The 17,596-nt window shown below is 45.5% G+C and overlaps 1 protein-coding gene across 3 annotated transcripts in view; it reads left to right on the forward strand.

The window, feature by feature from the left end:
* SNUPN (snurportin 1) overlaps positions 1-17,139 on the forward strand; it is a 19,343-nt gene extending 2,204 nt beyond the window's left edge. For 2 of the 3 annotated variants that reach the window (XM_010843318.1, XM_010843317.1), the window contains exons 2-9: positions 2,166-2,328; positions 3,925-4,072; positions 8,571-8,675; positions 8,909-9,005; positions 10,464-10,561; positions 12,918-12,995; positions 14,514-14,594; positions 16,273-17,139. In XM_010843318.1, the coding sequence (XP_010841620.1) occupies positions 2,171-2,328; positions 3,925-4,072; positions 8,571-8,675; positions 8,909-9,005; positions 10,464-10,561; positions 12,918-12,995; positions 14,514-14,594; positions 16,273-16,596 (1,089 nt within the window). In that variant the 5' untranslated portion in view covers positions 2,166-2,170 and the 3' untranslated portion in view covers positions 16,597-17,139. Of the gene's footprint in view, positions 1-1,216; positions 1,667-2,165; positions 2,329-3,924; positions 4,073-8,570; positions 8,676-8,908; positions 9,006-10,463; positions 10,562-12,917; positions 12,996-14,513; positions 14,595-16,272 lie in introns of those variants that run through there. The other variant, XM_010843319.1, reaches the window with a different exon arrangement.
* Positions 17,140-17,596: the final 457 nt, after the last annotated feature.

A 17,596-nucleotide genomic window follows, 5' to 3' on the forward strand; every position in this document is an offset into this window, starting at 1 on the left:
GCCCCACCCCAGTGTACAACGCATCAATTTTAAGGATTTTATAGTTCTTGGCAGAGAGTGAGCCCACACCACGATAAGGCATGATGAGGCCTAATAAATGTATTTTTGGTTTGGTCATTACTTGGTAAACCGAAGACATAATGAATATTTAAAAATTTTTATTATGGAAGTGTTCAGACTTACACAAAAGTATAGAAAAATACAGAAAATAGCATACAATTTAGAATCCTAAGTACTTACCACCTAGCCTCAACCATGAATGGCCACCCCCAGTTGCATAACATATGTGTGTCAGTACGCCTCAAATCCATACTGATAAACTTTAAGTTTTTTTTTGTTTTCCATTCATGTTTAGTGAGTATAAAGGTTCCATTTTTCAAGAGTAGAGAGTTCTGGAAATTGCTTGCACAACAGTGAATGTAATTAACACAGCTGGATTATACACTTAATGATTAAGTGGTAAACTTTATGTCATGTGTTTTTAACCACACACACACAAAATGTCCTTTCAAATTAGAAAAAAAAAAACAAAAAACTAGGGAATTCTCTGGCTGTCCAGTGGTTAGGACTTGGTGCTTTCACAGTGGGGTTCCATCCCTGGTTGAGGAACTAAGATCCCACAAACCCTGCGGTAGGCATTAAAAAAAAAACACCTAATGCTGTAAATTAAGAAATAAAATGAGTTCAAGTGTGCAGTGGAAAATAACTCGTTGCCAAGTAGAGGCCCATAGAGTGTATTTCTCACTATGGAGGCTCTGAAATGAACCTGTTGGTTTTGATGCTGAGAGGACTGGAGCTGGCCTGGGGCGGAGCTGAGCATTAGTGGTGCCCTCTGGTTTGTACCAGAACTTGAAGGGTTGGGCCAGCCCAGCTGTGTGAGTCCAGTTCTCCCAAATATTCCTGTTTTCTTCCAGTCTGAGGCACACTTTTTTTTTCCTGGCCATAGCAGCTTGTGGGATCTTAGTTCCCAGACCACGGATTGAGCCCCGGGCAGGGAAAGCAGAGTCCTAACCTTTGGACTACCAGGGAATTCCCTGAGGCGCACATTTAATCCTTGGGTAAGCGCCTGTGCCGGGCTTCTTGGGTGGCTCAATAATAAAGAATACACCTGCTAAGCAGGAGACTTGAGTTCCATCCCTGGGTGGGGAAGATCCCCTGGAGCAGGAAGTGGCAACCCACTCCAGTATTCTTGCCTGGGAAATCCCGTGAACAGAGGAGCCTGGTGGGCTACAAACAGTCCATAGGGTTGTAAAGAATCAGATTTGACTGAGCGACAAGCTTCTGTACTGCCCCATGCTTTCATTCAGGGAAGGGTGAGTGAAGTGTGAAGTCGTCTCTTTCCACTCCCATTCTTGAGGGTTGCCCTTGGTGGTCTGTCTGTAGTGTGACATCCACCCTCTGTCTCCCGAATGTGCCACGGGTTAGTCCTTTACACTCTTAGGGCAGCTGGTGTTCACTGAACTGGGAGGTGGCCTTCCATATTCTAGTTCTTTTCCAAGTGAGTCCTGCATATGTGACCTTGAAACTTTGCTTCTGCCTGCCCCAAACAAACATACAAAACAAACTACAGACCAAGAAAGTAACTGCCAGGTTTGGGTTTTTGGCTCCTTGTCTTCCTCCCAGGGCTTCAGAACCAGCACTTCTCCTGGAGCTCGATTTTCTTGATGTGAGTTCGCATTTATTAGAAAACTAAACAGCCCATCAAACTGCATCTGAAATTACTTTTTAAAAAATTGTCTTAAAAAGACAATTACATTAGTTATCGAAAAACAGATTTTTAGAACTATTCAGGAAAAAACTAGATACTTGATCACGTCACTGAATGTCAGTGATAGTAAGAAGGAATTAGTGACAAGATCCTTGGTGAATGATGACAAAGAGCAAAAATTAGATTCAGTCACCAGGTGGATTTGCTTAGTGATTGATGTTGAAGTTTATACACTCAGAACTATCAAAATGACCATTATTAAAATATCTGTGAGGGAAAAAGTTTTTGCTCATATGTAACTCACCCTTTAATTTCCTTTTTTCCCCAATGGAAATAATTGTGATTTTGGATTAAGTGAGGTTTCTTAGGAATGTAGCCATCATGTTACATCATAACTGCCTGTACCCAGGAGGTGATACAAAATGAATGAACCATTTTCTTATGTTTTCCTTTGTAGGGAAGATGGAAGAACTGAGTCAAGCCCTGGCTGGTAGCTTTTCTGTGTCTCAAGATCTGAACAGCACAGCCGCCCCACACCCCCGCCTGTCCCAGTACAAGTCCAAGTACAGTTCCTTGGAGCAGAGTGAGCGGCGGCGCCAGTTACTGGAACTGCAGAAATTGTAAGAGATGTTTTAACTCCTTAGCTTCTCTCTGTAGGCTGGCAGCTGTGAACCACACAGGAGGCTCCAGGCTTGTCTCTACAGAACCCCCTTCAAAGTGGACCCTTTGTAGATTGTTCTTGCTCACAAGGTCGGGAGGTATAAATCCTGGCAGAGGTAGACATCCTTGACATCCAGAGCTTGGGAAAAGATGAGGAAGTAGAAAGAGACTGAAGTTTGAAAGCAAAAGCTCAACTATCTGGTTAACTTTTTCTTTTCTTTTTTCCTGGCAGCAGTACTGAGCTTTGCAGTTTAAGGGCTTATGAAAGTCACGCCCAGACTTCCATTCCCCACATTCCCTGTGTGGCTTCTCCTGCACTCTGACTTCTGGCTTTGGTTGGTGTGGGCTTCCTGTCTTCCTTCAGCCCAGATGTTTCTGTGGAACCCTTGGGAGTTCCAGACAAATAATTCCACAGGGAATCTGAGGAAATGTCTTCCATACACTTCAGTCTCAGTGCCAGGCTGAGCAAACAGGGAAAGAGAGTTTATAGAATAGCGAGCGTTTGAGGCTGGGCTGCTCTGAAGGCGAGGCCTGTCCTTTTATTCTCGGTGCAACACAGGCCTCCTCTGGGTAAGGAATTAAGGATTAGGAGAAACTGTCAACAGCTGCAGTTTCGATGCAGTCTCCATTTTGCCCACTGCTTCCTCGCTAGACGTGTGTAGCAGAGATGGTTCCCTGGGGCTTCTGGGTTGCTTGCAGATTACATTCTCAGATCGCTCCTTCTCCATAACCTCCACAGTTAATTAATTGTGATTAATTAGTTTGGAATAGATAATACATTCATATGGTTCAAAATTCACAATACATAAAAGAGTACATGGTGAAAAATCTGTCTTCTAGACATCAAGTTCCTTTCTCTCTCTCACTCTTTTTTTTTTTGGTCATACTGAGCGGCTTGCAGGGTCTTAGTTCCCTGACCCGGGATTGAACCTAGGCCCACAGTGGTGAACATGCCTAGTCCTAACCACTGGACTGCCAGGGAATTTCCCACATCTTATAGTATACTTGTTACAGCTGATGAATAAATGTTGATACATTATTATTAGATTTCCTTAGCTCTTCTAAGTGGTCTTTTTTGAAAGTTAGGAGAGATGCATTGCTGTTCCTCAGAAAGCCACAGAAGCTGTACCTGTCTCAGACTTCTCACTGCATCCCAGCGTTTCCTCCTTGCAGTCCCTGAGAGCCTTCAGACTGATGTCTGCCAGGCAGAGAAGTGTCAGCTCTCACCTACGTGGAGATGGGCGTCTAGGGCGGAGTGGGAGGGAGTGGGATCAGCCACTAGCAAAACTTGAAAATTCCTTTAAATATTGTACTTTGCTTGTTCCTAGGAAACTCTGAAGAAAGCCGAGTGTGCTTAAACTGGGTTTCCTATTTAGGATCTGTGAGGAGGTGGTCACTAGTTAAGGCTTACAAAGGAAATTCTATCATCTCTTACTCCCACCACAATTTCCAAATTGCTCCTGAATTTAGAGACTTTGAATTACATCTGTCACATTGTAGGGTGTCTTCCTGTGAGACATAAAGACCTGGCCTTATGCCTTTTTTTTCCCCCTCAGAAAACGTCTGGATTATGTGAACCATGCCAGAAGACTGGCTGAAGATGACTGGACGGGGATGGAGAGTGAAGAAGAAGAAGAAAAGAAAGATGATGAGGAAATGGACGTTGACACTGGCAAGGAGTTACCAAAACGCTATGCTAATCAAGTGAGTGGTCCAGAGAAGATTAGGTGTAGCTGGTCCTGCTCCATTTACTGTGCAGTCAGAGCTCTTTACTTACCATGAACAGAGAGGAACGAGATAGGAAGAACAGGAACTGCGTTGAAAGTGCTGATGTAGAGAACATTTCCGAGATGAAGAGATGGCTTACAGCTCTGTGTGCTGATGGGTGTCGCTGATGGAATCTGAATAGTGGGTTTCAGAATCATCACCCCATGCTGTTAGCAAAGGCTTCTGACCTGCTGCCAAAACCCGCTGAGCTATTGATATGCTAGTTGATTCCATTCTTGTCTTTCTTTACTAGTCATTGTACAGATGTTTTGGATTAGGCCTGCCCATCCCAGCACTGTGCCCCACCCCTCCCCCCAGGTTAGTAATCTTTCTCAAGTGGTGGACTAATATGCCAGTCTTGGACCTTTACATTCAGGTGGTTGGAGGTTGGAAGTACAGCTGCCCTTGAACACTGGGAACTGCCCAGCACCCCCAGGCTAGCCAGCTGAGGTTGAGACCACTATAACAGACACTACGGCAAACTTGACTTAGTGCCCTGCTGATTCCAGAGGAGAAGCCACTGTGGCTTGTGGTGCCATAGGGGAGGCAGGCATGGAGACTGTCCAGTGCTCTAGGCAACCCAGGTATTCCAGAGGTAGGGCATGTATCTGAGTGGGGCCAGGGGTCTACCCTGCTATGGCATACTTCTCTCTGTAACCCGAGTGTCTTGTCACCTCAGCGTCCTCTCCTACTTTTAGAATATGGTTTCTGGGTACACACACTCCCATTCTCTTTCTCTGCCTCAAATATAGCACAGACGACGTCTTCCGTGACAAAGTACAGTTGAGTTCTATTGAACTTTGTGCAAGGAACTTGTGCAAGCCTTGTACATGCAGAATCTTAGTTCCAGGGATCAAACCTGTGCAGTGGAAGCATGACTCTTAACCACTGGACCACTGGGCAAGTCCCCAGCAAACATTGTTGAAGGCCCTGTTCTTTGTTAAGCTAGGCTATGCTCAGAAAGTACACATGGGCTGGAAATAGCCCATGCAATAGCCCAGTAAGTGTAGAGTATGTTTTTTTTTTTTTTCAGTAAGAAAGTGATATTAACTTCCAGCAGGGAAGGAAGCAGGGTTTCAAAATCAGGAAAAGGTTAATGAAAGAGAAGACAGCTTTGAATCGTGGGTAGGACAGGCAGAGGTACAGAGTATTTCAGGGTGTTTCAGGCAGCACAATAAGGCTGAACAAGAGCCCAGAGGTGGGAGAGGAATATATGATGTGTTCAGGAGGGATGTACAGAGGGTATGTGTGGATGGAGCAACATAGGGTTGGGGGTGGTATATAGCAGAAATATGTACAGGGATTTAGACTCTGGCCTAGACTGTGAGGAAGCACTGAGAATTTTTGAGCCAGGGGCAGAGGTGGGACTTCATGGGATGACTGCCACATCAGTGTGTAGAAAGGCCTGGAAGAGAGAGATTGTGGTAGGGAGCTAGGTTTGCTAAAAGAGCTGATGGTGAGTTTATTGAGGGCAGTAAAAGTGTGTCTGGCTTTTTTCATTTAGCAAAAGGATTCATTTATGTTGCAGCATGTGTCAGAACTTCATTCCTTTTCAAGTAATATTTTGTTGTATAGATATACCACATTTGTTTTTCCATCCATCAGTTGATGGCCATTTGAATTGTTCCACTTTGGGGCTATTATGAATATTGCTGCTATGAATATTTGTTTACCATGTTTTTGTGAGGACATACGTTTTCATTTCTATTGGATATATACCTGGGAGGGAGTCACTAGGCCGTATGATAACTCTGTGTTTAGCCTTTTGAGGAACTGCCAGACTGTTTTCCAAAGTGACTATACCATTTTACATTCCCATCAACGATGTGTGAGAGTTCGTTTCTCCGCATATTTGCCAATACTTGTTATGGTCCAGCGTTTTGATTTAGCCATCCTAGTGGGTGTGAAGTGCTGTTCCATAGTTTTGATTTGCATTTCTCTAGTGACTAATGATGTTGAGCTTCTTTTCATGTGTTTATTAGCCAGTATCTTTGGAGAAATGTCTGTTCAAATTCTTTGCCTATATAAAAGTGGAGTTATTTGTCTTCTGTTATTGAGTTGTAAGAGTTCTTTATAAGTTCTGTGTGAGATACATCTTTATAAGTTCTGTATGAGATACATGATTTGCAGATATTTTCCATTATGTGGGTTGTCTTCACTTTCTTTTTTATTTTATTTTTAAACTTTACAATATTGTATTAGTTTTGCCAAATATCGAAATGAATCCACCACAGGTATACATGTGTTCCCCATCCTGAACCCTCCTCGCTCCTCTCTGCGTTGTCTTCACTTTCTTAATATTTTTGGTAGCACAGAAGTTTTACAGCTTGATGTAATCTTAATTTATCTTTTGTTTTGTCATTTGTGCTTTTGATGTTGCATTACTACTGTTGTTTAAGGGATTGTTGATTATGCCTTGGATTTAAGATTGAATAACACAGAGGGAGGTGATGATATTATTAATAGGGCACAGAATGCAGAAGGGGAAGGGTGGGTGTTTCAGGGATGGGAAGTACTTAGGGTACAGAAGGGAGTGAATTCTGTTTTGGATATGCTGAGTTTAAGGTACAGAGAGGACCAGCAGAGAAAGAGATACCAAGTGGACAGCTGGAAATACAAAATTGGAGCAAAGGAAAGAATTCTGGAGATGAAAAAGAAGAGAATTAGGAGGCATCTTCTTTGGAATGACAAGTAAAGCTACAGAAGTAGATGAGATTCACCCCAACAGGGGATAGCATCTAAGAGGAAAAGAAAAGGGGGACCTAAAACAGCCCTCTGAAGATTATTTACATGTTTGGGAGAGTGTGTGGAGGACTGTTTGGAGGAAAAACAGAAAAGTGGTGTGTCACGGAGCCAAGGAAGCATGTGTCAAGGAGAATACGACTGGCAGCATCGCACCAGGTGCGGAGGAAGGAGGGGGACATGAGGGAATAGAGATGCTCAGCTGCGGGGAGTTCAGGCAGGGATGTGAGGCAGCGAATCTGGACTGAGGGTGTCAGAGTGGGTGGGAAGGCAGCAGCAGGAAATATGAAGTATTCATAGTTAAAGAGAAAGTGGAAGAGCTTAATAGAAATGTAGAGTATAAAGTTTTATTTTTGCCTTGGATTTGAGGATTAGGGGTTGTGTATTTTGTGGCCTACAGGGAAGGAGAGATGGGAGAGACGATAGATTCAGTGGGAGGGATTACCTGATAGGTGGTATCAATGGGAGGAACCAGTGATGAACGAAAGAGCAGATCTTTTCAAATTCCTTTTACCACAGCCTTTTTTCTTCTTTTTTTGAGGTAGATTTCCTTACATCTTTTGGTGTAGTATTTGGGTCAGTAGTTTGGGACTTAATCCAGTTTAGAGCATCTCAAGGTAAAGGATTTTATTCATCTCTGAGGTATAATCCCTAGAACATAATGGTGTGATAAAGGTAGTTGGGGGGACAAAGTAAGGAAAGAAAGAGGGTTGCATCCTCCAGTATAGTAGGTGAGGTAGTAAGAATGTATATGGATGCAGATAATGAAGGTGAGAAGTTAAAGTTCAGGGTGAACAGGAGATGAGTTGATTACTAAGAGCGAGTGAGGTGGAGGCTCCACTGTCGGTTTTCTGTTCTCATTCTTTTACGTGTATTTTCATTATAATATGTACATGCAGTGAAAGTGTTAGTCACTCACTCCTGTCCGACTCTTTGCAGCCCGTGGACTGTAGCCCTCCAGGCTCCTCTGTCAGTGGAGTTCTCCAGGCAAGGATACTGGAGCAGGTTGCCATTTCCTGTTCCAGGGGATCTTTCTGACCCAGCAATTGAACCTGGGTCTCCTGCCTTGCAGCAGATTCTTTACCATCTGAGCCACCAGGGAAGCCATATATATATATTTCTTTTCCTTTTAATATTTATTTATTTGCTGCATCGAGTTCTTAGTTGTCAGGCAGGATCTTTAGTTGCATCCATCTTGTGGGATCTTCCCTAACCAGGGATTGAACCTGGACCTCCTGCATTGGGAAGGAGAAGTCTTAGCCACTGAACCAGCAGGGAAGTCCCAGGACATAAATTCTTTGTCCCTGTAAACACAGGAGCAGCACACTCCTGTTGACTGTTTTTTGTTTGTTTGTTTTTTTAATTTGTGGGAAATTGCTTTACAATGTTGTGTTGGTTTCTGCCATACAACAACTCGAATCGTCATAATTATATATATATCTCCACCCTCCCTCTTGAGCCTCCCTCCTACCCCCATCCCACACCTTTGGATCATCACAGCGCCAGGTGGGGCTCCCGTGTTAAATATTCATGGCGGCTTCCCACCACTGTCTCTTTTACACACGATAGTGTGTGTGTCAGCGCTGGCTCTCAGTTCATCCCGTCTTCACCTTTCGCCATTCTCACCACAAGTCCATTCTCTACTCGGATCATCAGCCTCGTTCACTTTCAACACCATTTTTTGTGTTCCCAGTTAATGCTGTCAGAGTGGTTAATTGACGTCCCTTCAGATTTGGGGCAGGAATGGATTGTGGTCGTGTGCCCTGTTGGAAAAAGATCCCTTATCGTGGCTTCCCAGGTGAGTAGCCGCTCCCACGCGTGTGCCAGCGTGCCTGGCCTGCAACTTGAGGGGTTCTCTGCACGCTCTGTGTTCCTTATCTGTCAGGCAGCTGTGCCCGCCCAGGGATTGAAACGCTTTCCTGCGGGAGGGATTTGGTGAGAGCCATCCTTGGACGGATGGCACCCGTGCAGAGTGTGGAAACAAAAAGGGGAGGAGACCTTGATGCCTGATGTAACTGCCTTTCCCCACAGGGTCTTACCAGTGCCTACACCAAGAGTGGCTACTGTGTCAACACGTTTCCTTCCCTTCTGCCAGGAGGCAACAGGCGAAACTCAACAACAGAGAAAGGTGCCTACGTAAAGTTGTCTGTTTTTTAAGTTTTATAATCAGTAAGAGACAGTGCTCGGTTACTTGCCTAGTTGTTTTAAAGACCCACTTTGAAAGAACACCTTTGGAACTGTACAAAGATGCTGTTCTGCCCACTGGGCTCTCCTTCAAGGTCAGGCCGCCTCAGTTGCAGAATAGTTGCCACTTGTGAGGCCTGCTGAATTAAACCCCTGAATTAAAGTCAGTGTACCTTTCCCACGGAGAAGGCAATGGCACCCCACTCCAGTACTTTTGCCCGGAAAATCCCATGGATGGAGGAGCCTGGTGGGCTGCAGTCCATGAGGTCGCTAGAGTTGGACACGACTGAGCGACTTCCCTTTCACTTTTAACTTAACTGAATTAAAGTCAGTGTACCTTTCCCACGGAGAAGGAAATGGCAACCCACTCCAGTGTTCTTGCCTGGAGAATCCCAGGGACGGGGGACCTGGTGGGCTGCCGTCCATGGGGTCGCACAGAGTCGGACACGACTGAAGCGACGCAGCAGCAGCAGCAGCAGCAGCACTTTCCCATGGACTTCGTCACAAGGTGACAGGTGTGATTTTCTGGGGAAAGGTCCCTCAGAAGACCAAGTGTAACATACAGTAAGCTGTTTCTGGGGCTTCCTGCCAAATTCCCTTTTCTCCTTTATCTTTGTCCTCATCTTAGCTTCTCCCTCCCACCTGGGCCCAGGCAAGGAGACTAAAGGTTAAATAACTTGCCTGCAGTCATTCAGCGAGGAGTTGGCAGAGCTGGGCCTACACAGTTCTCTTGTCTCTACCGGCTCAGGCTCCCTTAGTGCTTCCTGCTGTCCTCTGTCCTGAGCCCAGATCCCTCCGTTGTTTTTTTTTTCACTCTGGCCTGAAATGGGCCCTCCCCTGCCCCCCGCCCTGTTATTTCAGTCCTCTGATCCCACCAGACTATTTGTATCCTATTTGTTCGTGAAGCATGTCCTGATGTTCCAGTCCCCTTTTCCTGGAACTCTCGTTTATCTTGGTTTGGGCTACACATTGCAGCGCTGGGTTTTCTCCTCTTCGATCACTTTATCTCCTTAACTGGACTATAACTTCCCTAAAGGCAGGGAGGACTTACAGTTAATACTCCCCACAGAACGCAGTACCTATGATGGGAACTCAAAAGTAATCGTCAACTAAAATGGAAGGTTACTTGCCTTCAAACTTGAGCTTCTCTTAAACCTTACCTAAAGGTTCAGAGATCCCATGTGGCATGGCCTTGACCCCTCCTATACTCACACACCTCAGGCCACCTTTGGGCTATACCAGGCGGCCAGAAAAGGCTGCGAAGACTTTGTCCCTTAGTGCTGGGCCTTCCTGGGATCACTGAGGGTTGTTGGATGTGGTTCCCAAGCCCCGAAGATGGGGCTCCCTAGATTATGGTGGAGGGAGCCCTGATGGGAACCCTGTACTGACTTTCTGCCCACAGACTACACCATTCTGGACTGCATTTACAGTGAGGTGAACCAAACCTACTACGTTCTGGACGTGATGTGCTGGCGGGGACACCCGTTTTATGACTGCCAGGTGAGGACTGACGCTCGCCTCATGTCTTCTCCTGCTTTCTCCTCTTTTCCCAGGAAAGTGGCTCAGCACGTGGGTTTAGTCCGTGACCAGCTTCTTGGTGTTCACAGGATGTGGTATATCAAGAACATCACCTAATGTTCCTTGCGTCTTTGAGTGTGTTTTAAATTAGCTTCATTTCTAAAAAGAGGTAGGAGGAACTAAGGGAAGCATAGCCATTCTCTAGGGGAGGAAGGAGAAACAGAGCGGAGGGATAGGCTGGGGCTTCGTGGAAGCTGTAGCCACCCCTCTCTCCAGAGTGTGGGAGGCTTGCTGGCAGGGAAGACTGCGGGTGGCGGGGATGCTGCCTCGTGCAGGCGGCACCAGGAGAGAAGGTGCAGTGGTAAGCAGCACCAGGTAGACTTCTGCCACCTCTGCTCCTTGCCAGCCACATCCTGACCCTGAATGTCAAGGCCTCCTTAGTATGATGGCCACCCCCCCCAATATTCTCCCCTCAAGTTTCAGCTTCCCACAACATTTTTCTCAGATTGGTGATACTTACAAGTGACAAGCAGTCATCGAGAGAGAGGCCAGGTCTCCCCACAGGGTCTGTCTCTTCCCCCGTGCTCCCTGTCCTTGTCCCGGTTTTGTTTGTTGTTGTTTAGTCACTAAGTCATGTCCAGCTCTGTGCAATGACCAGCTTCAGGCTTCTTTGGAATTTTCCAGGCAAGCATACTGGAGTGGGTTGCCACTTCCTACTCCAGGGGACCTTCCCAACTCAGGGATTGTACCCACATCTCCTGCATTGGCAGGTGGCTTCTTTACCCCCTGAGCCACCTGGCAAGCTCTGTCCAGTTTTATAGTAGTGGGTTTTTAATGCTCCCTCTCAGCTGTTAATAGTTTATCATTGTAGTTCTCAATGTGTGGCCTCAGAAAGTTGTTCAAAATGCAGATTCTTCAACCTCTTGAATCAGAAATTATGGGCATGGGGCTTATGTTTTAATAAGCCTCCAGGTGATCCTCACAGAGGCCCAAGCATGCGAATCACAGGTTATCACCATAGGCTGCTTCTTTCCATAGCCATTACCCCAACCTAGGTTTCCAAATCATGCCAGATGGTGGTAGTTCAGAATTTTAACATGCATCTAATTCAAAAAATAATAGCCAAGACCTGCATCGCTAAGCACTTTGTGAGCATGATCTCACTGAATCCCTTACAACAACTCTAAAAGATAAGTATGTACTATTGTTTTTACTCCTGATCGTTTAGATATGAAAGCTGAGAGCCACAGATGTTAAGTACCTTGCCCAAACACAGAGCCAAGCCCCAAACTCAGAATTCACAAATTCAATCCAGGATCTATTTTTCTTTAATTCTGTTGAAGGATGTCGTAACATACATTCACAGCCTACACATTTGATAACTAAAGCCACCTATATTTTGATAATATAAAGAAAAAAGACTGTGGGTTATTTATTTATTTATTCTTTTGGTTTTGGAAATTTGAAAAGAAAAAGAAAAGCCCCTAAATATCAACAGAAGGGTATGTATCAGAAGTAGTAGTTTATGAGAAGTTACAACTACAAAGTCGTTTCTAACCCTCAGGTAAAGTAAGACAGAGGTTAACACAGTGTGCTCTGGAGTTGCAGAGTCCTGGGCCTGTGGTAATGCTGTGTGCACCCGGGTGAGTGACGCAATCTCTCTGAGCCTGAGTCCTCACCCATAAAATGGAGATAGTCATGATACAACTTGGAGAGGATGGTTGATGATTAATACGATTATGTGCGTAAGGTCCTTAGTATGGAGCCTGAGACATAGTAGGCCTTCACTGATAAATATTGGCATTACTGCTATTAATAATCCTGTTGGATTTAAGGAAAATATATCCAAAGATTTTATGACATCTTCCTGACCTTAAAGCAGTGTTTAACAGAATTGAGGGTAATGAGAGGAGGGCTTAGGTTTTCATCCATCAGGTGACTATTTTTCACAGTTTCATTGAAGTGTAACTGACATACAGCACTGTGTAAGTTCAAGGTGCACAGCACAATGATTTGACTTACATAGATGGTACAGTAAGTTAACACCCATCATCTCATATAGATACCAAAAAAAAATAAGAAAAAATAGTTTTTTTTTCCTTGCCATGAGAACTCTTAGGATCAACAACTCGCAACAGCTGTCACGTATACCAGGCGGCAAAGCTGACCGTAGTCACCGTGTTGCGCTTTCAGTGTCTAGCACTTATTTATCTTAAAACGACATCTGTGCCTTTTGACCCTCAAGCAGATTTTTAGAATGGGGTGTTTTTGTTCATAAAACAATATTTTGTTCATGAAACAGTGAGCCTTATTTCATCTTTCCCTGTCTCTTTGGCAGACTGATTTCCGATTCTACTGGTTGCATTCAAAGTTACCAGAAGAAGAAGGACTGGGAGAGAAAACCAAGCGCAATCCAGTAAGGCCTGGTGCTAGGACTGCAGAGTTCGTTCTGGGGATCAGTTTGGAGTGCTCTGTTGTCTGAATTCAATCATTATGGATAAAATTATCTTTATTTTGTCTTTTTGAGGCAGCATGGCATAGTGGGAAAAGTATGGACTTAATAGTTATCCAGATTCCAGTTTTGGCTTTTAACAATTATTTGGTTAAGTTAATATCTTCACTTGGCTTTCATTTCTTCATCTGTTTAACAGGGTTAATAACACCTACCTTACAGAGCTGTTCTGTGAACCAAATGATGTAAATGTGCAAGTCTTTCTAGTGAGCACTCAATAAATAGCAGTTGATAGAAAATGCTAATACCTTCTTTTATTAATAATGCTATTTAGGATGCTAGTACGGTGGTTCTCAAACTATAGGTTGCATCCATAGCCACTGGAGGCTTGTTGAAATTCAAGCTCCTGGGCTTCACCCCCAGAGTTTCTGATTCAGTAGGTCTGGGGTAAAGCCTGAGAGTGCATTTCTAACAAGTTTCCCAGTGAAATTGATACTGCTGGTCCATGGACCACACTTTGAGAACCCCTGCTTTTATATCTGAGCTAAGAGTGACCTCATCTAGTGAGTTCCCTCTTTTTATAGATGAGGATGCAGGCTCAGAGAGAGGGTGCTGCCTTCCCCAAGGTCCCACGGTCCAGGATGATAGCCCAAGTGTCTTTGCTGTTCCTTCAGGGATTAAACACAGGACGGCTGTTTTCATTGCGTTTTATTTGTTAAGCTCTATAGACTGGCATTTGCTTGGGTTGCTTACAGCATTTTTAAAGGCAACTAGATAGCCAGTTACAGGACATTAAATGGAGCCAGTACTTCAGTGACATTGTCAATAAGGCCCAGAAAGAACACGGGCGCTGCTTCCTCTGAGACGCTGGTCTGTGTGCTCTGCGTGTACTGTCTCGCTGAGTCTGCCTGACAACCCTGTGCAGTAGATGCTTTTATTATCCCTTTTTATAGACAGGAAAATGGAGGCATATGGAGATTAAATGATGGACAGAGGTGCACTTCAGACCCAAGCAATCTGACTGAGAGGTTGTCATAATCCTCATCACTTTGTTATGTTGCTTTAGTATAAAATTTTTTGCTGTTGTGGCATTTCACCAGCACTTCGTTTGGGGTAGCGGTCATAAGGTTGGGAGAATAACAGAATCCCCACACCTAGAACCTGGTGGTTCAGTCTTGACCATATGTTAAAATCAACTGGAGAGCTTAAAAAACAAAAATGCTTGGGTCCCACCCCAGAGCAGTTCACTCAGAATTTCAGGGGGAGGCCTGGGCATCAGTAATTTTTAAGAGTTTCCCAGATGGTTCTCCTGTAAAAAACAAGGTTGAGAATTCTATGCCTAGTAATTCAGAGGATAGGTAGAGGGGGCCGGTTAGGCTGAGATTGAAAATTTTCTTCTTTGATATATTTTTAGGTCTTCAACTGCTGAAACCAGTATTGTTTGTAACATATAATAATTATTTGTTCTAATTTATGTTTCAGTTTAAATTTGTGGGACTGAAGAATTTCCCTTGTACCCCTGAGAGCCTGTGTAAGGTGCTATCTATGGACTTCCCTTTTGAGGTAACAAAACCATTGTCTTTATTGCTCTGATGTGGTTGTGGGACACAGGGAAACTCAGCTACATGGAGTCTTAAGAGTGCCTCTGACTTTGCTGTGTCAAAGCATCAGAAAAAGGGCTGAAAGCTGACTCTTGGGAAAGGATGTGCTCGTGACCCTTCAGAGTCAGGTAAGTCAGATGGCCAGAGCTGGAAGGGCCCTGAAAGGAAAGCTCATCTCACTCCCTCATTTTACAGATGGAGAAACTGAGGCCCAGAGAGAGGTGAGGGCTCCATTGCTGGGTCCTTGTGTCCTCTGTGCTACAAGCGTGAGAATCAGCCCCATGTTTGACTGCCACTGCTGATTGTGATGTAAAGGCGCTTCTGTGGCCGACAGACTACAGGGCTTTGAACTCCTAATCCTTCCTTCCTCCCACCAGCAGATGGTCCCCAGGGATGGCAGTGCATGCTGAGCAGTGGCAGGGCAGCAGAGTGACTGACTTGTCCCAGGTTGCCTAGGACCTCCAGGGTTTTAGTGCTCAACTCAGAGTCTCAGGTCCTCAGGGTCTGCTCAGCCCTGGGGCCTTTTGTCCTCCTCAGAATGTGCCTGTACCCTCTACACAGACTTCCTTTGCCCATCGTACCCTTTAAAATACTGCCTAGTCACCCACAAGTATTTGCTTGAACTGAATATAATTTTGCTAAAAGGATCACAGCTTCCCGAATAAGGAAATAGCAAAGGCTGAGCTGCCTTCATTTCTGGGAGTCAATTAAGAAGGTGGTAAGAACACCATCTTTATTTATAACCCTTATGCCCCAGTGACAATAAATGCTTTTTAGAGATGAGTCACTGAATCACAGAAAAGAAAATATGGAACTGTGGGAGGTCTTCCCGTTGAGAAAAACTGAGTTTCCCAGAATGTAGCATTCAAACAATTTAGGGGGAGGTTCAGGCAGCCAGAAATGCTGGCTGCTTGACCGCTGCTTCCCTTGCACTCAGCAGTCTGGCATCTTGGAGGGGCTTGTCTAGTTTCCCTGCTTTGTTCCCTGCATGGAGCACATCCCCCACTCCTGGGACCTCCAGGTGGTAGGAAGTACATGGAATCAGAGGAGAGAAGACCTGGGCTCAAGGTGGATTTCTCCTTCATCCTCAGTGTGTTTGGGGGATGCCCCAGAACTCCTGGAGCTGGAGCAGCCCCAACTCTCAGACACTTTCATGGTGGGTAAGAGAGTGAAATGGGGCTTTCCTGGTGGCTCAGACGGTAAAAAATCTGCCTGCAGTGCAGGAGACAGATTCCATCCCTGGGTCTGGAAGATCCCTTGGAGAAGGGAATGGCTACCCACTCCAGTATTCTTGCCTGGAACATTCCATGGACAGAGGAGCCTGGTGGGCTATAGTCCATAGGGTCGCAAAGAGTCGGACACAACTGAGTGACTAACACGTACTTCAAGAGGGTGAAATAGTGGGTAGGAAAGCACCCTGTGAACGGGAAAGTACTTTGTATGTTTCTATATATTAGAATTTCGTTTTCTAGGCCATTTCTTCATTTAGAGAAATGCATGTCTGAGAATGAGGACTCTCTTTCATCCGGCAGTGACCCAGGAAGAAAGAACTGGACCATAGGAACGGCCGCAGTGTACATAGCTCTCCTGGAGACATGAGCCCCAGAGTCCCTTCTCATCCCAGGTTTCCTCTCTCGTAGGTGGATGGGCTTCTTTTCTACCACAAGCAGACCCACTACAGCCCTGGAAGCACTCCTCTGGTGGGCTGGCTGCGCCCCTACATGGTGTCAGATGTTCTTGGCGTAGCTGTGCCAGCCTGCCCACTGACTACCAAGCCAGAATATGCTGGCTACCAGCTCCAGCAGATTATTGAGCACAAGAAGAGCAAGAAGGAGGGCATAATGGGGAAGCTCACACCCAGGGCCTCTGAGAATGGACACTATGAGTTGGAGCACCTGTCTACCCCCAAGCTGAAGAGCCCTCCCCAGAGCCCCAACCACCCGGAGAGCCTCATGGAGAACTAGGCAGGGCAGCTTCCTCTGGGAGCCACAGGATGGTGGTTGGCTCAGAGGAAGGCTGGGGAGGTGGACAGTCACAAGAACAAAGTGACTTCATTTTAGGGCAGACCTTCCAAAGCCATTCCAGCTGGGAAGAGCTTGTCTACTATCTGAAATGCTGGCTTTAACAGTAGGGAGGGTTCCCACATTGAGTGGTCCTCGGATTTGAGCAGCAACTCCTGTGAAAATGTATCACAGATCCACAGTGTAAATATATGTCATTCTTAAGAAGTTATTTGTGGTTCTTAAACTTTAGACTGTCAGGAATCTCCCCCACCTCCACTCCTTCAGGCTACCCAAACCATGACTGTCAAGTGTTGGCCCATTTCACTGTTTAGCGCTTAAGCATTCTGCTGAGTTTCTAGTTGCTGCTGTTGGTAACGTCATTTTCTAAAAGGTCTTACCAGGAACTGCAGTTCTTGGTATTTGAATATGTTCCCTCTTCTGAGAAGACAAGTGTGATTTTCTCTGGTTTCGACACAGCCAGAGATAAAATGCAAATAGAGTTCATTCACTGCTTCCACCAACATTTGAACATCTTCCAGAAAATAAGCCTTGTGCTAGGTCCAGGGGTGTAGAGTGGGCTGTGGTGTGGAATAGGATTTCATCCCTGCCCTTGAGCTCAGGATCCAGTGAGGAAATAAACTCACCAGCATCTAGATGGTGGGATGATGGCTTTAGTGCAGAAAGGGGGGCGAGGGAGAGTGGGAGGAACAGAGGGAGGTTTCAGAGCTGGGCTGAGACTCAGGAGGGACAGAAATGTGCTCTGTGGACAAGGAGGGGGGAGTTTCTCACAGAAGCAGGAGTTGATGCAGTTGCATCCCTCCAGAGCTGAGCAGGATTGCTCTGGGGCCTGAAGTTGGTTCAGCATGGCTCAAGGGTGCAGTGGGGCTGGGAGGCTGTGGGAAAGGAGGCTGGAAAGAGATGGCCCTGACCCTAAGTGGCCTGTGTGTGTAAGGTGTGTTAT

Source organism: Bison bison, unplaced genomic scaffold (genome assembly GCF_000754665.1).
Source record: "Bison bison bison isolate TAMUID 2011002044 unplaced genomic scaffold, Bison_UMD1.0 scf7180017864181, whole genome shotgun sequence".
Taxonomy (NCBI): Eukaryota; Metazoa; Chordata; class Mammalia; order Artiodactyla; family Bovidae; genus Bison; species Bison bison.